At 46.2% G+C, this 20,531-nt stretch overlaps 2 protein-coding genes across 3 annotated transcripts; both read left to right on the top strand.

Annotated features, from left to right (window-relative positions):
* Positions 1-977: 977 nt before the first annotated feature.
* ZDHHC13 (zDHHC palmitoyltransferase 13) lies at positions 978-15,018 on the top strand. 2 transcript variants are annotated; one of them, XM_088525927.1, is made up of 14 exons: positions 978-1,055; positions 1,743-1,887; positions 2,635-2,699; positions 3,281-3,443; positions 4,437-4,562; positions 4,870-5,003; positions 5,647-5,745; positions 6,515-6,641; positions 7,725-7,787; positions 8,011-8,104; positions 8,806-8,889; positions 9,323-9,480; positions 14,301-14,398; positions 14,806-15,018. In XM_088525927.1, exons 2-14 carry the CDS (start codon positions 1,759-1,761, stop codon positions 14,939-14,941), a joined length of 1,476 nt encoding a protein of 491 aa, XP_088382053.1. In that variant the 5' UTR covers positions 978-1,055; positions 1,743-1,758; the 3' UTR covers positions 14,942-15,018. The 2 variants fall into 2 exon arrangements, with proteins under 2 accessions (XP_088382053.1, XP_088382052.1); XM_088525926.1 differs by having other exon boundaries at positions 5,647-5,750; positions 6,520-6,641.
* A 2,942-nt stretch (positions 15,019-17,960) lies between these two features.
* On the top strand, positions 17,961-20,300 carry SYT12 (synaptotagmin 12). The gene is made up of 7 exons (XM_088525966.1): positions 17,961-18,036; positions 18,491-18,687; positions 18,769-19,137; positions 19,219-19,434; positions 19,545-19,665; positions 19,899-20,032; positions 20,127-20,300. The coding sequence occupies exons 1-7, from the start codon at positions 18,000-18,002 to the stop codon at positions 20,298-20,300; spliced, it is 1,248 nt and encodes a 415-aa protein (XP_088382092.1). The 5' UTR covers positions 17,961-17,999.
* The last annotated feature ends 231 nt before the right edge of the window (positions 20,301-20,531 follow it).

Genomic DNA, 20,531 nt, shown 5'->3' with positions numbered 1-20,531 from the left:
GAAAAAATACAGCGTTCCACGTTCTCGCTCTAGTAGAAGTTGAAAAACTTCTGGAAGTAGGATGCTCCTGGAAGTGTTTTTAATACTAAACAAAATGCAGTCCGGTATCTTAATCAAACAAATTTGTCATACAGAATAAAAATGTTTTATGTATCAGGGCTAGCTCATACCTTTCTGTGAGACCCATTGAAGGCAATGTGGAATTTTGCTCCAGGAGCTGCTGGGTGAGGCTTGCTGAGGTGTCCTTAAAAATGTCAAATATCTTTATATATAGATACATATATCTATATAATTTATTTTAAACAACTGAGTTATAGGTAAATCAACGTTATTTTTCTGTTTTTATTTTAGGTATGGATTACTGGAGCGATGCAAAGAGCTGGTGGAAGCGGGATATGACGTTCGGCAACCGGACAGAGAGAATGTGACTCTCCTTCACTGGGCAGCAATAAACAACAGGCAGGAGCTGGCTAGGCAAGTGCTGAGTCCTTGTGAACAATTCTATATTTAGCAAAAATAGCACAGGTATTCTGCTTCTCTTAATTACAGTCCCCGTTTTTAATTGCTTTTTAAAACAAATGCAATACACTGCTTCAGAAGAAAAAGGTAACATTCAAGTTGTAGCCCCATTGCCTTTGTGAAGATGTCACTGAAATGTGAAGTTAGCACTATCCATTTTCTTTGTGTGTGGAGCTGTGTAGGGCAAAAATTAATTGGGCTTTCTTTTGTTTTACTTTGTTTTGTTTAACAGAGATTCAAGCTGATGTGAGAGGTGCCTTGCTAATTACTGCTTTTTGTTTTGTTAGTTAAACATTTTTTTTCAGAGCACCATCGTTTACTGCAGAGTATTCTTGTAGGTTTGCTTCTGTAGTGAAAGTTTCTGGATTAGAACCTACTTACTTCTGGAGCAGTGTTACCCTTAGTATAATGTTTTATTACGACTCTTATTAATAAATCTCGTTGCGTTGCTCTTGCAGGTTTTATATTTCCAAAGGTGCGGTGGTGGATCAGCTGGGTGGAGATCTGAATTCAACTCCACTTCACTGGGCCATTAGGTATGCTGCTTGCAGTTGTCAGGTTTAAATTTGTTAGCAGAACCAATGTAAGATATTTCGCTGCTCAACAACATAAAGATGTTTTTGGCCTTCTGCTCCAGTCGTGTTAGCTTTTCTTTTTGGAATATGTATAGCAGGCACTGCCAACAGATAGCATCTCTTTCTGAGCAATAGTAGCTGCTGGGGCTTGGGCATGTTGGCAGTCTACACACATAAATGTAGAAGGGCAGATGAAGAGAGACAATCTGTTCAACATGATATCGTTTAAAACATTATAGTTCTGGCTTCTAGGACACAACTTGAGCGAAGTGATCAGAAGAGCAAACTAGTGTTTATTTGGAAAAATATTAGCTGGAAATAAATGATTAATTTTTTTGAGTGAAAATTACCGCTTTGGAAGAGCAAAGGTTTCTCTGGGCTGCCTTAGTCTACTGCATAACAAAGGTAGATCTAAGAAAGAATGCTTACAGGTGAAATTATTGACACTGTTCACTATATTCTAAATTACTACCTTTGCTTGAATTATATTATGGATGTATGTGACCAAGGGTAAGCCCTTACTTTTATGAAAGTAATTTTATGGATAAAAATAAAACATTTGGACAGCTTTTTAAAATATAGTGTGTATATATATTTAAAGTGTATCTTTTGGTCATCTCCACAATCTCATTTCATGTATCTTTACAGGCAAGGACACCTGCCCATGGTGATTTTATTGTTGAAGTGTGGTGCAGATGCCAGCCTTATCGATGGGGAAGGATTCAGTAGCATTCATTTAGCAGTGCTGTTTCAGCACATGCCTGTTATAGCTTACCTCATAGCTAAAGGCCAGGTATGTTGCTGATGTCCTAAGTGCTGTTCTCGGCTTAAAAGTAGCTGCCTATGTATGCAGATACAGATAGTGTTTGCTTTGTTTTCTAGATGACAAGCAGGTATTTGGCAAGTATTTCCCTAGGCCATTAGTCCAGAGATCCTTAATCATTTTTATTCTTTCTGTCATCCTGTCACCCCTGTACAGGTCACAGTGTCTGAGCAGAAGTGCTTATGCTATGCATATTTGTTATTCAATTTAAATCATATACACCATGGCGTATTTACTGCTTGTATTCCTAACTAGAAATCAGTGCAGTTTCCCCTAGCTGAAGCCTGCAGGATAGATGATCAAACTAATTTTTTTTTTTTAAGATCTATTTTTTTAATGAGATTTTTTTCGGTTTTGCCTTTTTTACCTTACACACACTGTAATTAATATGTGCTTAGGTTACATGTGAGGTAGGCAGGACTAACAAGTGTAACATTTGCTAAAAATGCTTTCTAGAGTACTTTCTACAGGCAGAAAAAGAAATGTGGTTAGCATGGTTCCTTAAATACCCTTAGTAGAGCCTCAGTATCTTCTGAAGGAAATTACACCATCCAAGAAACAAGCATTCACTTAAAATATTTGCTTTCTGTGGGACCTGCATGTAATCTGGTTTCTTTCCTTCAGTGAAGCTGAGAGTCTGACAGTGTCTCTCTGTTGTCTCTGAATGTCTGAAATTGCTATGAATCACTTGTGGTTTTTTTTTTTTTTTATGCTTAGAGTGTAGATACAACAGACTTCAATGGACGAACACCTCTAATGATATCGGCACAAAAAGCAGTTGGGTAAGTAGTGGATAACTCTGAAAGAGTCTGTCTTACTGTACCTGGGAATTAGATGAAGGAACCAATATATTGAAAAATTAGTTAAACTGATATTTCTTTCTCTTTTATTCATACTGAAACATGCAGTATTTCAGAGATTAGAAAGTATTAAGCACCTAAATTGATATAACAAAGAAAGACAAAAGGTTTTAATAAAAGTTTAGGTTTGCAGCTGGAATGGCTGCAGCACAACTGTTTTTCAAAGGTGAAAACAAATGGAGGCAGTTACACTAAAGTGCATTATAATAAAGGAGTGTTCAAAGCTTACAGCCGGTGTTGTACAAAGTTACAAACTGCCTAAATACCTCTCATCTGTTGAAACAATGAGATGGCAGAGTCTAGAAAAAAAACTTCAGGCAAGTCCTGATTTTGGAGCTTGAATATGCTGTTGATGAGCTTCTTCTGAGAGAAGGCATTTTGTATCTGCAGATTTTGAATCTTATTTTTTCCCAGATATTCCAGATTTTTTTTCTTATAAGACTCTTTAAGAATCCAATAAAGATTACCATTTTTGTTAACTTTTATACTTTGTTTTCATCTAGACCAGAGCCCACAAGGTTCCTCTTGAAGTTTAACCCTTCTCTCAATGCTGTAGACAACGTGCAAAAGAATACTGCACTGCACTGGGCAGTAACAGCCGGAAATATAAGTGCTGTGGATCTGTTGCTGGAAGCTGGTGCTAGCATGGACATAAAAAATGTCAAGGTGCAATTTCTGTCCTGGTATTTCATCACATGTGACAGGAATTTATGAAGTTAATTTGCAGAACAGTCTTAGCTTTCTCCTTCAAATACTTGATCTTGATAACCTTTGGAGCTGGGGGGAGTGACCAGTAGTTGATATCCCTTCTTTTTATCAAAAGGAGTTAGAAGTTTTCTGGTGTGTAGCACAGAGGATGCATACAGACTCTGCAACATTCATCCAGCGAACAGCCAAACTGTTTGGTCACTGTGGACATAACCAGTGTTTCCTTCTCAGGTTCTCCTCTTTAAGTCAGCTTTTACTTGCCATAGAAGATTGTCATGAGGAGTAATTACTTAGGCCAGAACTTTCAAGATGGGCAGTGCCTGGGGTTTCCAGGGAGACTAATATCATCTTCAGAAAGAGGTGGATGTCTTCTGAAAGTGTCAGTAGCTGTTTGTACATTCAGAGCTGCTAATTGCATATAAGTACTAGTCCTAATATTTGGTATAAGAGGTAGTGAAAAGTATAAATATTGAAATCCTGTTGGTTGATGATACTGTGTAGAAAGGCATGTAAAATATAGTTTATTCAGAGTTTGTAGGTGAAGCTCTGTGGGTTCTCAAACATGAGAGTTTGTTACTCTCATGTGACTTAGAATATTGGCATTTATTTTTCAAAAGTGACTATAAACAGGAAACCTTTCCTTTCAATGGGGGTGCAAGGTTCCAGCAGCCAGGTTAGTGTTTCAGGTATTTGCAGACAATCCAACAGATAGTTAGGAGTAACGTGGCCAGGTTGTGTGAATCTGTTCTTTGGCATTATAAAACAGTGATGGAAGCATACTAAAACTCTCAAGTTAGCTTAAGCTTGGCTTAAAATGAAAGGGGGAGGGTGTGGGGAAAAGGCAACCACCAAGTTATTCTTGCTTTAGCTACGTTTATTTCTTGCTGATGTTACAAAGATAAATTTTGGTGTGTTAAATAAATAAATAAGCACTTGTGTTTACTGTTCAAGGGGGAGACGCCGCTTGACCTGGCTCGTGAAGCTCAAAATCACTTCATTGTTTACATGCTAACTGAGGAAGAAAGAACAAGAACCAGAAAAAGCAGCAGGTTACTGAGAATAGTAGAGAAATATGAGGTAACTTTGTGAGGAAAAACTGGTAGAAATAAAGCTACAGCATTATATGGTTAGAATAATGTATGACTTCCTTCTTCTGTAACAGCACAGGTTACCTCTAAGGTTTCCAAAATGGGGCACATAAATAGTAAATAATCTGTAATCACATAGGTGTGGGGTATCTGTGAGTCTCTGGTGGTTTGTTATGTTACTCTGTGTTTTCTCTCAGTACCCTTCATTGTTATATTACCTGAATACCTGTATTTGAAGTAAATCTTGCTTGAATGTTTTCTCGTCTGTAACAATAATTCAACAATCATTTTAATAGATTCTCCTGCTGTTGGCATCTTCCTTGACGTTGATGTGGCTCGTAGGATATGTAATGGACTTAAGTTCTGATTCGTGGCTTTTGAAAGGAAGTCTGCTTCTCTTGATACTGTTTGGAATGAGTCTGTTCGTGAGGTTGGTAAACTTTATTTGTCATGGATGCCATATTTGGCATCTGATGCAATGTTCTTTTCAAAGTTTATAATTTCATTTGGTCTGTAAAATAATTATTGAACAAGTGGTTGCTACTTCTGTACTGGATTTAGTTTTATATTTATGTAGAGAGATCATTTTCAGAATGACAGTAGAAACCAATCATTCAGGTGCACGAAACAATAGTTTATCAACACTGAAAATCCAAGGAAAAACAAGTCTTACTAAGCAGACTGTTAAGTAACTTTTATGTTAAAGAGGTTTTTATTGAAGATCTGCACCCGGTGCACATTGAGATATCCATTCACATGTTTAAAACCGTACTTTGTCATCTTTGTCGTCTTGGTTTGTGACACAGTATGAGTTTTTAATTAACTATTCCTGCCCTCTGTTACCCAGAATGGTCAACATTATCCCAAGCTATTCTTCAGGTTTCCTGCTTACTTCTGCAGTTATCTTAACAGTGTCTATTGAAATGACAATACTACCTGTGTGTACAAATAAACAGAGGTTGTATTTTTCACACACTGCTACAAAATTCTGGTATTTAATGGTAGACTGCAGTAACCACTTGTTACTGCCTGTTTTTTATTATTATTATTATTATCTTATTATTATCTTTCAGGCGATTTGTGGGGCTCAGGAATCTAAGGTATCTTCCTACAGCCTTTATGCTAAGTTCAGTGTTTTGGATGTCTGTGACCTGGTTTGTCTGGTTCCTGCCTGATATCCTTTATACTTGGGGAATGGGATAGGACTCTACTTAGAGTTCCCAGTAAACCTAAACCAGTCATACAAATAGTAATCATCAGTCCCAGATGATTTCATGAGACTATTAAAATCTGGTAAGATTTGGTTTACTTTATTGGGTGGGGGGTTTAATGATTCTGAGTTATAAAGTTATAGATGGACTAAATAAATATGCCTTTATCTTTACATCTGTATAAGACAAAATAACCTTGAGGTTAAGCACTCGGTTTTAAAAGTTACTTGCAGTATCCTGGCTCTGTGACTACTGAGGTGGAATCTGTACTTGGGCTGTTCCTGAGGAGCCTGAGCTCTCAAGTTAGGAGGTTAGAGTTAACCATCTTGACAAGATTTTTTTCCCCTTTCACTGGATTTATGAGCTTCTGTCTTTCATAGAGTGCAGGTTCTGTATCTAATGATTACATATACTCAGTTGTGTATAAATGAGCAACCTAATGTTTGTGATTTAGATGTTTTGTGTTCAAAGGTAAAAGTCTGCACCCAGCTAATGAGAGTGGCAGGGAGCTTTATTGCAATGCAGGCTCCTAACAGTTGTAAAAAGCCTCTCCCCAGAGCTGAACTAGATACAATACTCAGCTTCTCTGATAGATGGCCTCTGAGGAACAGAGAAAATACTGCCATGAAAGTCATTCTTTTCCTTTTTGTGTATTGCTTGGGTAGGTATGATTTGTCTACCGAATAGTGGTAATATGTAACACAAGCATATGTTCCTTAATCTAAATACTGCATGTAGCTGGCACAATTCTCCAAGCTACTGTTGTGTTCAGCATAGTGGGTCTACTTTATTATTTCTATAAAACTTGGAGAACTGATCCTGGATACATTAAGATTTCAGAAGAAGATAAAAAACAGGTAGGTAATTCTGTAAAACAAACGGAAGGGCTAACCTGTTATGACATGTGTGTGCTCTTGGTTGGTTTGCCTTCTTATGTGTCTTTGTTAAATCTGCAAGCAGTGAAATACTGATTTCTTTTAAGAGTTCTTAGCTCTGTCATCAAACAGCATAGATTGTAAATAATTCTTCCTGTCGGTGCTTGTCTCCTTACCTTCTTCATCCCGCTGTTGTCTCCTTCCTGCGTCTTCTCGTTGAAATGTGAGCCCCAGCTAAACATCATACAGACCCACGCCACTGATGCTGTCTGTGATGTTACATCAGGTAGAAATTCACTTAAACATAACTGTTTTGTGTGGTGTTCACTGCAGCTATCTAAACATAGTGATATTCACAGTTCTACAATTCTTCATGCTCATAAGCTATCCTAAGTGCTAGAAATGTTTTAAATTTTGTTGGGTGCTTTGAAGTTGTGTCCTGTGCTTTACTTTTGTAAAACGTGGCGTTTTGTATTTGTGGCAAGAAGAATCCGTGGCCAAGCAGGCAAGTTGATGTTGGGTATAAGCGAGGCGTTCCCAACAGGTGCTAAGGACAGCATCTATTGGTGCTCTCCATGGGCTTGCATTTCTTGAGGCTGCAAGGGAGAGTAAACAGAAATTTTAATCTAGTCAGTGTTGTCACAGGACTAGTAAATATGGGAAATACTGCCTACTCAGTACTGATAGAGTAATGCTAAATATAGCCTCTCCCCTCATCTCCTAGGGGTCTGATTGACTGTATGAGAGAGATCTTGTGTCTTAATACGATCCCATTTTTGAAGAGCATTACATTAACATTATTAATTTTGACAACGTACAGCCTTTCTTTCTTCTTTTTCTTTCTTTCTTTTTTTTTTTAATACTGCATGAATAAAAGTGTATTAATCTGTGCCATGGTCTGTCTTTCATGAGCCTTTTTTTTGTCCATAAATAGCAAGTACTTTTCGTACTGGTGCCTGGCACTTGGTGCTTACCATCTGCAAATGGCCTAATGTTAAAAGGAAATCGTCCCAGAGCCCCTGAAACGGTGTTCTAACTGCTGCTGCAAACGGCTTTGTCTTCCAGAACATTGTTGCTCTCGCAGAAGCCGGGTGCTTGGACTTCAGGACGTTCTGCACCTCGTGTCTTGTAAGTGAGCTTTTGATGTTTATGCTTTGAGTAAAAGCTAGGTTAAAATAGAGTAATTTAAGAAAAAAAACCTTTTTCTTCTTCTATTTTCATGTAGGTATTACATATAAAGTTTGTTGTGTTTTTTTTTTTTGTTTTTTGTTTTTTTTCTCAGAGGGTGGCAAAACAGTGCTGTGAGGCCCTGGCTACTTTTACTATGACCTTATTGTTTTTGGTCTACTAGGTAAAGAAGCCCTTGAGATCTATGCATTGCCTTGCCTGTGATTCCTGTATAGCCAGATATGATCAGCATTCTCTATGGTTTGGACAGTGCATAGGTGAGAGTTTTGTTTTATCAAATTTGGAAATACCATCTATTAAAAGAGTGGCAGTGCTAGCATTTATGGCCTGAGAGACAGCAAACCTGATATAATATGTAGTTGATATTGAAAGGTTCCCTGGAACGTGTGGAGAATAACTAGTGAGGTGGCAGAAAGACAACCAAGGTGATTAATGGGATGGAATGGTTGCCTTAAAAGCCTAGAACTCCTGTTTTGAGTGAAGGAGGAGGAGGGAATGATAAGACTGAGACTCAAAATTGTTGAAAGTGATAGTTAAAGTGAATGTAAAACTGTTAAAACTGTAAAAATTCTGGTTGTAACTCAAAGAAAAATAACATCTTCATATAACAGTTTTTCTGGCAGAAGTCTCTGTCTTTTTATGTGAATGTTTGCTATTCTGAAGAAAACAGGTCAAACAAATTCTAACAGATTTTTTTCAGTCATACAAAGCACTATACTGTGCTTAATGAGAGCTGTGGTAGCAGAATCCATTCTTTTGTACCAAAAACCATCAAAGGCAAGGTCTGAAGAAGGGACACATTCTCTTCGGCTTTATAAGGAATAATCCTATTGAATAAATTGGGATGGTAACAGGAGAAAATTGAGAAAGAAATTAGCTTTGTCAGTCTTTATCAGCAAATGCAAATACTTTTTAAAATAAAAGATGTCAGCATTTTCTTTCCCTTGCACCAATACAGGCATTGGCAACCATCGTTATTATGTATCGTTCCTGTTTTTCTTAACTTTGATTGGTGTCTGGCTGCTTTATGGGACTCTTCTGTGTATGTATTCATGAATTTATTCTAATTTTGCTTTTTTTTATATCGGACTCTTGCAAAAACCTCTTTTTGTTGGTAACATAATGCAAACTTTGAAAAGAGAACTGCACGCTCATTAGTAAATTTGAGATGTTTGAGGTAAATTATAGGTACTTGCCTTAAAACCATGAATAAGCGTGAAGCCAAAATTCCAGACAATGAAAGATGATGACTTAGTGTCACTAATAGCTTTATTTAAATACCTAGCTAGTGCCTTAAATGCTCATTAAGTGGATTACAAACATACAGTGGAAAGATTATGCACAATAGCAAGCAGTCAAATATATAGTGTACTAAACAAGATATTTTTAGAGCATGTTACCCTATGTGCAAATATTCTTTGTTCTGTTCTTAGGGAGTATTAAAAATATAATTAGCTATTTGTGTTTATTATCAGATTGGTCAAACCACTGTGCAACGAGTTACCGTGAAGACGGAGCATGGACTTACTTCACCCAGATCGTATATTGCTCCCCGTGGGTTTTCTACATCTTTGCACTGGCCTGTTTCCATACTGTGTGGGCTTCATTGCTGCTCATTACTCAGCTTTATCAGGTACTGTTTTCCTTTACTTTGTGTTCCCCTCTTAAGGAACAATCAAATAAAAATATTTCCCTAGATGAATTACTGCCTTGGGGATCTTGTGCCTGCTTTCCTTATCAAGTTAATGGGATGTCTAGGGGCATATTCTGAATCCTAAGGCAATTCTTTTGAGCTTTGCAGGTTCTTGTGCACTTATTGTTCCCTGTAAATTTAGATCACAGTCAGCAAATCATTCTTGTATCCAAGTTCTTGTTTTACTGCTCATTAAAAATCCCAAACCTGTAAGAAGGAAAGAAAGTAAAAGTAAAAAAAAAAAAAAAAAAAAAACAGTATTTGAAGGCAAGAAACTTTGACTAATAGAGCTCGTGTTTGTGCCTAAAAACATGGTACGAAGGCTCTGCCCGTGGCACAATTATTTCTGAATTGAAAATTCTCTAGCCGAGCTTAGCAGTGCGTTATGAGCCCATATGAAGCGCCCTTGCTGCAGTAATTTTTATCCTGATAAGGATATGGGGAAAATGAGGGACGTCAAGCAAGACTTCAGAGCCCTAGGGATGGCCATCAAAGGTACGGGTGCCCAGGTGGTGTTCTCCTCCATTCTGCCAACGAGGGGAATGGACTCAAGGAGGAGAAGGCGAATATGGCAGCTAAACAACTGGCTGCGCCGCTGGACCTGGCAACAGGGTTTCGGCTTCTACGACCATGGGTCTCTGTTTGATGACCAACAGCTAGTGGGGAACGATGGTACTCATCTTAGCAAGAGGGGCACACGTCTCTTTGCAAAAAGGCTGGCCAACCTGGTTAGGAGGGCTTTAAACTAGGCAAGAAGGGGGAAGGGGAGTGGCGCACTGACGCGGCAAGCGGTACCGCACAGCCCAGGTCAGATGGCGGCCAGCGGGAGTATGGTAGTGGGGAAGTGAGGATAGGAAATGATCACGGAGGGTCCTCTTTCACCCCTCCTGGGAAACCTGTGGCCTCTGTTGCTTCCCTGAAATGCCTGTATACCAATGCGCGAAGCATGGGGAATAAGCAGGATGAACTGGAGATCTGTGTGCGGTCCCAGCGTCATGATCTCATCGGAATCACAGAGACGTGGTGGGATAGCTCGCACGACTGGAGCGCTGCCATGGAAGGCTATGTGCTCTTTAGGAAGGACAGGCTGGGAAGGCGAGGTGGTGGAGTTGCTCTTTATGTGAGAGAGCAACTGGAATGCATGGAGCTCAACCTGGGAGTCGAGGATGAGCGAGTTGAGAGCTTGTGGGTAAGGATTAGAGGGCAGGCTAATGTGGGAGACACTGTGGTGGGTGTCTGCTACCGGCCACCTGACCAGGACGAGGAGGTTGATGAGGCCTTCTATAGGCAGCTGGATGTTGCCTCACGGTCACAGGCCCTGGTTCTCATGGGGGACTTCAACTACCCCGACATCAACTGGGAGGACAACACAGCCAGGCATAAGCAGTCCTGGAGGTTCCTGCAGAGCGTCGACGATAACTTTTTGACGCAGGTTGTGGAGGAGCCGACGAGGAGAGGTGGGCTACTGGACCTCGTGCTATCAAATAGGGAGGGCCTAGTAGGAGATGTTAAGGTGGGGGGTAGCCTCGGCTGCAGTGACCATGAGTTGGTGGAGTTCAGGATTCAACGAGGAGGAGGCAGGGCTGTAAGTAGCCTTGCGACGATGGACTTCAGGAGGGCCAACTTTAGCCTCTTCAGAGACCTCCTCGGTAGAATCCCATGGGCTAGTGCTCTAGAAGGCAGGGGGGCCCAAGAGAGCTGGTTAGTTTTCAAGCGGCACTTCCTCCACGCCCAGCAGCAGTGCATCCCTGTGTGTAGGAAGGGAGGCAGAGGGGGCAGGCGACCTGCGTGGATGAGCCGGGAGCTTGTGGCAATGCTCAAGCAGAAGGCAGCGGTATACAGAATGTGGAAAAAAGGACAGGCCCCCTGGGAGAAATACAGGAACGTAGTCAGGGAGTGCAGAGATGCGACAAGGAAAGCTAAGGCACGTCTGGAAGGCAAGCTGGCAAGGGACGTTAAAAATAACAAAAAAAAATTCTTCAAATACATTAACAGCAAAAGGAAGATCAGGGAGAACGTGGGTCCGCTGGAGGACGGGATGGGCACCTTGGTTACAAATAACACAGAAAAAGCAGAGTTGCTCAATGCCTTCTTTGCTTCGGTGTTTACCAAGGGCAGCCCTTTAGAGCCCCAGGCCCTAGAGGCAAGAGAAGAAGCGGGTGGAGAGGAAGACTTGCCCTGGGTAGAGGAAGATTGGGTCAGAGAGCACCTAAGGAACCTCGATACCCACAAATCCATGGGCCCTGATGGGATGCACCCCAGAGTGCTGTGTGAGCTGGCAGATGCCATAGCTAAGCCGCTCTCCATCATCTTTGAAAGATCCTGGAGAACGGGGGAGGTGCCGGAAGACTGGAAGAAGGCCAATGTCACGCCAGTCTTCAAAAAAAAGCAAGAAGGAGGACCCAGGCAACTACAGGCCAGTCAGCCTCACCTCCGTCCCCGGAAAAGTGATGGAACGGCTCATACTGGCCGTTGTCTCCAGGCACATGGAGGACAAGAAGGTGCTCAAGAGTAGTCAGCATGGATTCACCAAGGGAAAATCTTGCCTGACTAACCTGATAGCCTTCTATGATGAAATGACCGGCTGGATAGACGAGGGGAGAGCGGTGGATGTCGTCTATCTCGACTTCACCAAGGCTTTTGACACCGTCCCTCACAACATCCTCCTGGGCAAGCTCCGGAAGTGTGGGATAGATGAGTGGACAGTGAGGTGGATTAGGAACTGGCTGGATGGCAGGGCCCAGAGAGTGGTGATCAGCGGTGCAGAGTCTAGTTGGAGGCCTGTGGCTAGTGGGGTCCCCCAGGGGTCAGTCCTTGGTCCAGTCCTGTTCAATTTATTCATCAATGACCTGGATGAAGGCACAGAGTGCTCCCTCAGCAAGTTTGCTGATGATACCAAACTGGGAGGAGTAGCCGATACCCCAGAGGGCTGTGCTGCCATCCAGAGGGACCTGGACAGACTGGACAACTGGGCGGTGAAAAACCTCATGCAGTTCAACAAGGCCAAGTGCAAGGTCCTGCACCTGGGGAGGAATAACCCCAGACACCAGTACAGGCTGGGGACTGAGCTTGTGGAGAGCAGCTCTGCGGAGAAAGACCTGGGTGTCATGGTGGACGACAAGTTGACCATGAGGCAGCAGTGTGCCCTCGTGGCCAAAAAGGCCAATGGGATCCTGGGCTGCATTAAGAAGAGCGTATCCAGCAGGTCGAGGGAGGTGATCCTGCCCCTCTACTCAGCCCTGGTGAGGCCGCATCTGGAGTACTGTGTCCAGTTCTGGGCTCCACAGTACAAGAGGGATGTGGAGCTGCTGGAGAGAGTCCAGCGCAGGGCCACAAGGATGATCAGGGGCCTGGAACATCTGCCCTATGAGGAGAGGCTGAGGGAGCTGGGCCTGTTCAGCCTGGAGAAGAGAAGGCTGAGAGGGGATCTAATCAGTGTATATAAATACCTCAAGGGAGGGAGTGCAGAGGACGGTCATGGTATCTTTTCAGTGGTGGCCACTGATAGGACTAGAGGAAATGGCCGGAAACTGAAACATCAAAAATTCCATAGGAACTTAAGGAAAAATTTCTTAACAGTGAGGGTGACAGAGCACTGGAACAGGCTGCCCAGAGAGGTTGTGGAGTCTCCTTCTCTGGAGATCTTCAAAACCCGCTTGGATGCAGTCCTGTGCCACGTGCTTTAGGTGTCCCTGCGTATGCAGGGGGGTTGGACTAGATGATCTCTAGAGGTCCCTTCCAACCCTAAGCATTCTATGATTCTATGATTCTATGATTCTATGAGTGTCAGACTTCCCTGAGTTGATTTCTTCTGTTGTTTTTCTTAGAGAGAGCTTGGCTAGGCAAGGAAATTTGAAAAGAGCTTTCTTAAAACATCTGGGAAGAAGCTTGTTTTCAGAAAGATGTGTCTTTTGGATGTATGTCAAGCATACTGCACTAGAGAGTTGTTTTACATCTTAGATTTCTTTAAAAATATCCACCATTGTATGTGAATATTCAATGTGTACAGCTAGATTTCTTTCATGTCACATGCATTGGGATAACGTCTTGTGGCAGAGGGAAGGATCTAGTTAGGATCCTAAAATTACCCATTGTATCTTGTGCATACAGTAATTCGTAAATGTACTGTTTTTATGGCCCAAGCCAACATTCAGTGAAGCAACCATGCAGCCATTTATAAAGGCTTAGAAGATCATATTGATCAAAAAAATATAAAAGTGGATAACTAAGCAAAAATGCTGAAGCAAAACATAAATCTAATTGTGAAACTACCATGAAAAGATGACACAGAATCAAGAAAACATTGAAGTTGAGATTGGATTTCTAAAATCTTTTTTTTTTTTTTTTTTTTTTTTTTTTTTGCCAAGCTATTTCATCTTTTCCAGGGCATGAAGTAACTTCTGTGGTTAAAAATCGGAAGAGACGAGTGCTGAACTGCAGTAGTCGTGTATATTTCTGTAGATATCTAGGTGCAATCATCCCATTAAGCTTGCCTTCTCAGTGGAAGTATTCCTGAGTATTCCTGTCAGGACTTGCTGGACTCTCAGTCTAAGTGACATATTTAGAAACACACTTTTCTGTTTCTGTGTGTGGCAGCAGCAGCCTGTTTGTCAGATATAACAACCCACTTCCCCTACCTCCCATGTAAATAGTAATATTTGAATTGAAATAGTAGGTACAAATCTTTTGATGTCACTGCAGTTTTAATTTCTGAGATGTTCGTGTATCTTTCAACCATTACTCACTTCTCTTTCCTGAAGGTTACGTTTCTGGGCTTGACCTCACATGAAAGAATGAACCTCCTGATGCAGAGCAAGTCCTCTAAGCACCCTGTTTCACTCAGGAGAACTCCATACAAGTAAGTGCTGCTGAAGACTATACAAGTCTTCAGCCCTAATTCACTAATTTGTGTCCAGAGAGAGAAGAAAATCAATGGACCCCTTTCTGACTTCTAGATAAACTGGTGCCAGAGTTCTTGTGTTGTACTAGAAATACTTCCTCATCCTTGTGAGGTTAGGCTTTTACTAGATACTATTTTTAAATGTTCAAGTTGAACATTATTTTCCATGTTAAATGAAACAGAAGCTGAAAGACCCACACAAAGGAATAATGCTGACTAGAGGAGAACTCTTCTGGTGTTACTTACAATGCTGACCGTGAAGACAGCTCTTGATCTTAAACATTGCATCATTGTCTGAGCCTATCTTTTGTTGCTTGCAGTCTTATTTTGTTAGCTTTATTAATTGCTGTTTTTCTCATTTTCAGTCTTGGATGCTTCCAGAATCTTGCAGACTTTTTTCAGTGCGGATGCCTCGGTATGTTCAAACCCAATGTGATTGATTGGACCAAACAGTACAATCTCCTTCATCTGGCAAAGGAGAGAAATCTTCATTCTGTGTGACGAAAAGTATTGCTGAATTTCTAAAGTAGCTGAGCTGAATGCTAAATAAAATGGGGTATTCTTTAAATCTTTACAAATTCTTCTCTAAGTGGCTTGTTTTAGTTTTTATTATTGTTTTAAATAGTAAACTACATTGCATAAAATGCACAAGGTTTGAATATGAAACAGTCATTGTATGCCCAAATATATAGTTTCAGCTGAAACTGTGCAAATTTCATATGATTGAAATGACACCAAGAATGCGTTTTTTTGGTGGTGGTGGTGGTGGGTTTTTTTTTCCTTTTTTTTTTTGTAAGGTAAGTATTTTTTTGTTTTGCTCTAAGGCAGAATTTCAAAACTTTATTGACATCCTTTGCTTTGTTTTGCAAATTGTTTAAACAAAGACAAGGGAAACTTTTTTTTTTCTTTTTAATCTTGTATTATAGTTGCAGTGTAATTTGTTGCTTATGTTATGTAGCGAGAATCTCAAAGATCATCTCTGAATTTGTGTGTAAAGGGGGTTGCATGTGACAAAATAGAACTTTTATGCTTGTAAGTAAATTTTACAGACTGTTTGAAATACACTCAAGGGATAGATAACCCATGAAATAGTTAACCCATGAAATAGTTAGCAAGGTAAGGAGAACACCATCAGCAGAAGTCTGACTTTCTGAGAAACACATCGAGGTCAGAAAATAAAAGATTATTTAAATATCATCCAGCATCTGAGGCTAAGAATGCGGAGGGGTTTCATTTAACTTGGTGAAATGCATCAATCTATCGCACTGTAAGACACAAAGAGTGAGCAAAGTGAAATAACATGAAAGCTGCCTCGGTACCTTATTGTAGCTTGGAAACATAAAATAGCACAATACGGTTTTCTAAGAAAATATCTTTTCGCAGAAAAACTTCGTTCTTGGAGAGATTTCAAATCCTCATCAACTGTCTCAAAGTGCATAGCAGCTGCTTTGCCGTAGCACAAATAATGTCAAAATGTTCAGAACATCACTAGGAAATTGGCAGAAATAGCATAATATTCTAAATGAAGGGAAATTTGTCTTAGGTCAGCATACCTTGACCTTTGTGCTAATAAGGTTTTCTCCATCTTAATGGGTAGAGTTTAATCTTTCTCCATCTTAATGGGTCCCAAGTCTTTAAAGTTCCTGTCTGAAGTGTGATAAATACCAGTTTAAAAAGCAATAAGGTTTTGCTAGCTTTTATTTTATTTGCAGTGTATTATATTACTTATTTACTGCTTGATATACAGTTCACAAAAATATATTTATATATTCTTTTCCTCACAGGTAAGTGGTTCTTTTTTATACGCTTAAGAGGTTGCAGAACACTGCTCTATACAGTGTTTTCTACAGAAATCCAGACTTTGCCAGGTGAAAGTAATTCAGATAAATTATTGAGCGCTAAAAGGGGACCTGAAAAGCCTTTTGCCAGCTCATGGCTGCATGTCTAGGACTGACAAGAGTGAGTGACTGGGGTTAGCCCGGCCGGCTGGGCTGCGCGACGCTCGTCCGCTGCAGCCCTTAGAAGGGCTTGTTTATCACTGTGCATCATCCTGACGCTGTTGTTTAATTATCTCCGCAGTTGTCCGAGGCCTGACCCAAGCACGAGGGTAGCAACAAGCTGGCACCATCTGGTAGCTGTGTGGAATTAGAGATTAGCAAGGTTGGGGGGTGTCTGTGTGTTAGCGGAGCTGGGCAGACCATCAGGTGCCAAGCTGGGACCTCTCGGAGGTTACCAAAACTCAGCCGCCCCCAATCCCATCTAAAGCTGCTTTCTTTCCTGGCAAAGCGGCAGGCGGGGCTGTGGGGAGGCTGTGAGCGAGCCTGCCCGGGGCCCACGAGAAGGGTGCTGCTGGCCCGGCTGCCAAAAACCCCTGGGGAGCCGCCGCTCCTAATCCCCACCGTAAACGAGCTGGGAAACAGCGGCATCCAGCTCCTTCTCCAGTGGGATTTTGTGCCTTCGGAGAAGGGGCTGCGCTTTGGGGGAGCCGAGAGTCCTGGCTCTGCCAGGGTCTTGGGGTACTCTTGGAGAGGATTTAGCTTGGAGAGGTTTTGACTGGCTTCAGATGGTGCCACTTGGTTCAGTTTAACTGAAGCCTGTTTCTAATCCCCTTTAGCTAAACAGAGCATTTTTAGGTAGAAGCACCCGCCAGGCTTCTCTTCTCTGCCGCGGAAACCCCTGAGCGCCCCGGAGCTGGTGCCGGCCGCCCGCGATAGGAAGGGGGCTGAAACCGCCTCGGAGCTGCCCGAGGCAGCCGGGCAGCGGCAGCGGCCGGGCCGGGACCCCCGGGAGCCGCCACCGGGGCCCGGGACAGCCCGGCCGGGCCGGGACCCCCGCGCTCCCGGGGCGGGGGGACGAGGGGCTCCTCCCGCTCCCCCAGCCCGCGGCAGGACGAGCAGCCGGGAAGGCGGCAGGAGCGAGAGACGAGGAGCCGGGCTCCAGCCTCCCGGTAAGGAGCGGCCCCGCGGCGCGGGCCGAGCGGGAAGGGGGACCCCGGTGCGCGGGGACGGCGTCCCGGCCCCGGGGGAGCGGAGCACGGGGAGCGCGCTGGGATGAGCCGCTCGCCGCCCCGGCGGAGGAAGACGCGGGGCTGCAGCGCGAGCGGCCAAGAGCTCAGGGTCCCCCCGGCTTCCCCCTTCCCGGCCAGACGGAAAAGCGGAGGGGAGCGCCCGCCGCCGCCCGCTCCGCTCCGCTCTCGCCGCCTCTCCTGCCTCCCCGGCAGCGCGGGAACCGCCGCAGCTTCCCTGCCGCCTCGGCCCGCGCAGGTAACGGCCCCGCTCGGCGCTGCCTGCGGCGCCCGGGCTCGTCGGGCGCGGGGAAGGGGCAGGAGCGGCCGCGGGAGAGCAGAGCGCTGCAGAGCGGAGCCCGCGCTCCGCGCCGCGGGCAGCGAGCGGGGCCGCGAGCCGCCGCGCGCGGCAGATGCTTCGCCGTTTGGGTAGGTTCTCTCACCGCCCCTTTCCGGCACAGGGAAGTGGCTCTTTGGGAAGAAGGAAAAAGCCAAAGGCGCCTCTGCGCTCGCTCCCTTTCCCTGCAGGCCGTCCCGGCAGCGGGAGCGCCGGCCATGGAGGGCGGCCACGTCGGCGGGTACCGTTTTCGCGGTGAGTACGTCCGCAGCTCCCGGGCACGGAGCCGGGATGCTCCGCTCGGCTCCCGCGCCGGGGCTGGCTTGGCCGTGGAAAGGGATTTCCTTCCCCGCTCGCCGCCACTTTAATCACCGCTGTGCGCGAGGCTGCTGCAATGCAGCACTGGCCGCTCCGGCCCGGGGCTGCCGCCTCCTCCCGGTCCCGGCTCTCTCCTCCGCGCGCTCCCATCCCGCAAAGCTTCCACCCCCTGCCCCATCCCTAAACTCGCGCGGTGGAACAGGGCAGCGGAGGAGAAGCGCAGCAGCGCTCCGGAAGTCGGGGAGAGGGAATAGTGCGGGGAGCCCGAAGGGGCAGCTGTGATTTATCTCCCCTGCTGCGATCCCATGCCGCTGGCTCCGACTCGGAGAAGCTGGAGGGCACAGAGCCCTTCTGGGAGCGGGGCGCATCGCAGCTCCCCCTGTCCCCGCAGCGGCCGCCGGCCCCCCGCGCTGGGAAATGGGCACGTACGTGGCGGGCGCGCTGGCGCTGCTGGGCATCGCTGCCGTGAACCTGTGGAAGCTGTGGCGCTCCGGGAGCTACCCGGCGCCGTCGCCCTTCCCCAACTACGACTACCGCTACCTGCAGCGCAAGTACGGCGCCGCGGCCTGCGCGCAGGAGCGCCCCAAGGTAACGGGCTGCGCGTGAGCCGAGCTCGGCCGCTCCTTCCCGTGCCGCAGAAACCCCCGCGGGGTCTCTCCTTCGCTCCAGGGCTCCCGCAGGCCATCGGAGGCGGATGGCCAGGCCATCCCGCGGGCGGCCGACACGCTGGAGAGCGTCGACGAGCTGGGCAGCCTGGAGCTGATGAGCCGGGAGCTGGGGCTGGCGCCCTACGGGCCGCTCAAGAAGTCGGTGTCGGCCGACTCGCTGAGCTCGGTGTCATCCATCGGGAACAGCTTTGGGCAGGAGTTCACAGTGGGCCAGGTGGAGGTGAGCCTGGAGTACGCGGCGCGGGCACGTGCCCTGCACGTGGCCCTGCTGCAGGGCAAGGACCTGCTGGAGAGGGACGCCGGGCGCTTCGAGTCCTGCTTCATGCGCGTGAGCCTGCTGCCGGCCGAGCGCACCGTCGGCATCTCCCGGGTGAGCCCCAGCGCGCGGAGGCGCCCGCGGGTCCCGGCGGCAGAGACGCCCCAGCCAACCCTGTGTCCCCCGTGCCGGCAGCTGCAGCGCAGCGGCTGCTCCGTGTGCTTCGAGGAGCGCTTCTGCGTCGCGCTGGAGCCCGCCGCGCTCGAGGAGAACAGCCTGCGCTTCGCCGCCTTCGGCGTCGACGGCGCCGACAGGAACGTGCCTGTGGGCGCTGCCGAGCTCAAGCTCTCGGACCTCGACCTGCCCGCGCGGCCCTTCAACGCGTGGCTCTACCTGCAGGACAGCAGCAAGGTGCGCATGGAGAAGGCGCTTTACGTGCACATACGTTTACACGTGTGCTGCTCCCCACTGTGCAGCGGGGTGTCTCTGCTCCTCGCTGACGCCTTTGCCCCCATCTGCAGACGGTGGACTCAGTGGGAGAGATCCTGCTCTCCCTGAGCTACCTGCCCACAGCCGAGCGCCTGACGGTGGTGGTGGTGAAGGCCAAAAACCTCGTGTGGAGCAACGGCAAAGGGACCGCTGGTGAGCTGGCACGGGCGAAGCCTGGACTAGCGCAGTGTGTATTTTTATGTATATAATCTCATATTTCTGCCCTATCCTCGCTAATCTACTCCATGGGTATTTACTGCGTCAGGGCTCAGGGAACATTCTCATCTCTTCCCCCAGCATTTCCCTGAGCTCTCTGTCCTGTTGCGGGGCTGGCTGCGGAATATTTTTTATTTTTCCTTATTTTTCCCACCCCCTCCTCTTCCCAGATCCCTTCGTCAAGGTGTACCTGCTGCAGGATGGGAGGAAGATCAGCAAGAAGAAGACGGCGGTGAAGAGGGACGACCCCAACCCCGTGTTCAACGAGGCCATGATCTTCTCGGTGCCGGCCATCGTGCTCCAGGTCGGCGCGGGGGCACAGGCGTGCGGGGGCAGCACGGGCTGGCGGGGGACACGTGGCACCACCGGCCTCCCCCTCCTCGCCGTGGGTTTTGCAGGAGCTGTCGCTGCGCGTGACGGTGGCCGAGTGCGGCGAGGACGGGCGGGCCGACAACACAGGCCACGTGGTCATCGGCCCCTCGGCCAGCGGCATGGGCATCACCCACTGGCACCAGATGCTGGCCACGCTGAGGAAGCCCGTGTCCATGTGGCACACGATCCGAAGAAACTAGCGCTCCAGGGTGGCTCGCGGCGGCTCCAGGACTGCGGAGCGGCTCGAGGGCCCTGCTGGGTGCGAGAGGCGGCTCCTGGCGGCCGGGGACGCTTCCCTCGGCCGCGGTTCGCGCAGCGGGGTCTGCGCTGCGCCGGGGCCGCGGGCCGAGACTTTGCAGGAGGGGGCTAATAAAGCAGGGAAAAGGCAGCTCTCCTCCTGCGCAGCCTCTGCGGCCGCGCTCTGAGGCAGC

Source organism: Tinamus guttatus, unplaced genomic scaffold (genome assembly GCF_059628265.1).
Source record: "Tinamus guttatus ecotype Peru unplaced genomic scaffold, ASM5962826v1 Tinamus_guttatus_pri_ptg000240l, whole genome shotgun sequence".
Lineage (NCBI taxonomy): Eukaryota > Metazoa > Chordata > Aves > Tinamiformes > Tinamidae > Tinamus > Tinamus guttatus.
This window is presented reverse-complemented; position numbering and strand designations above follow the sequence as displayed.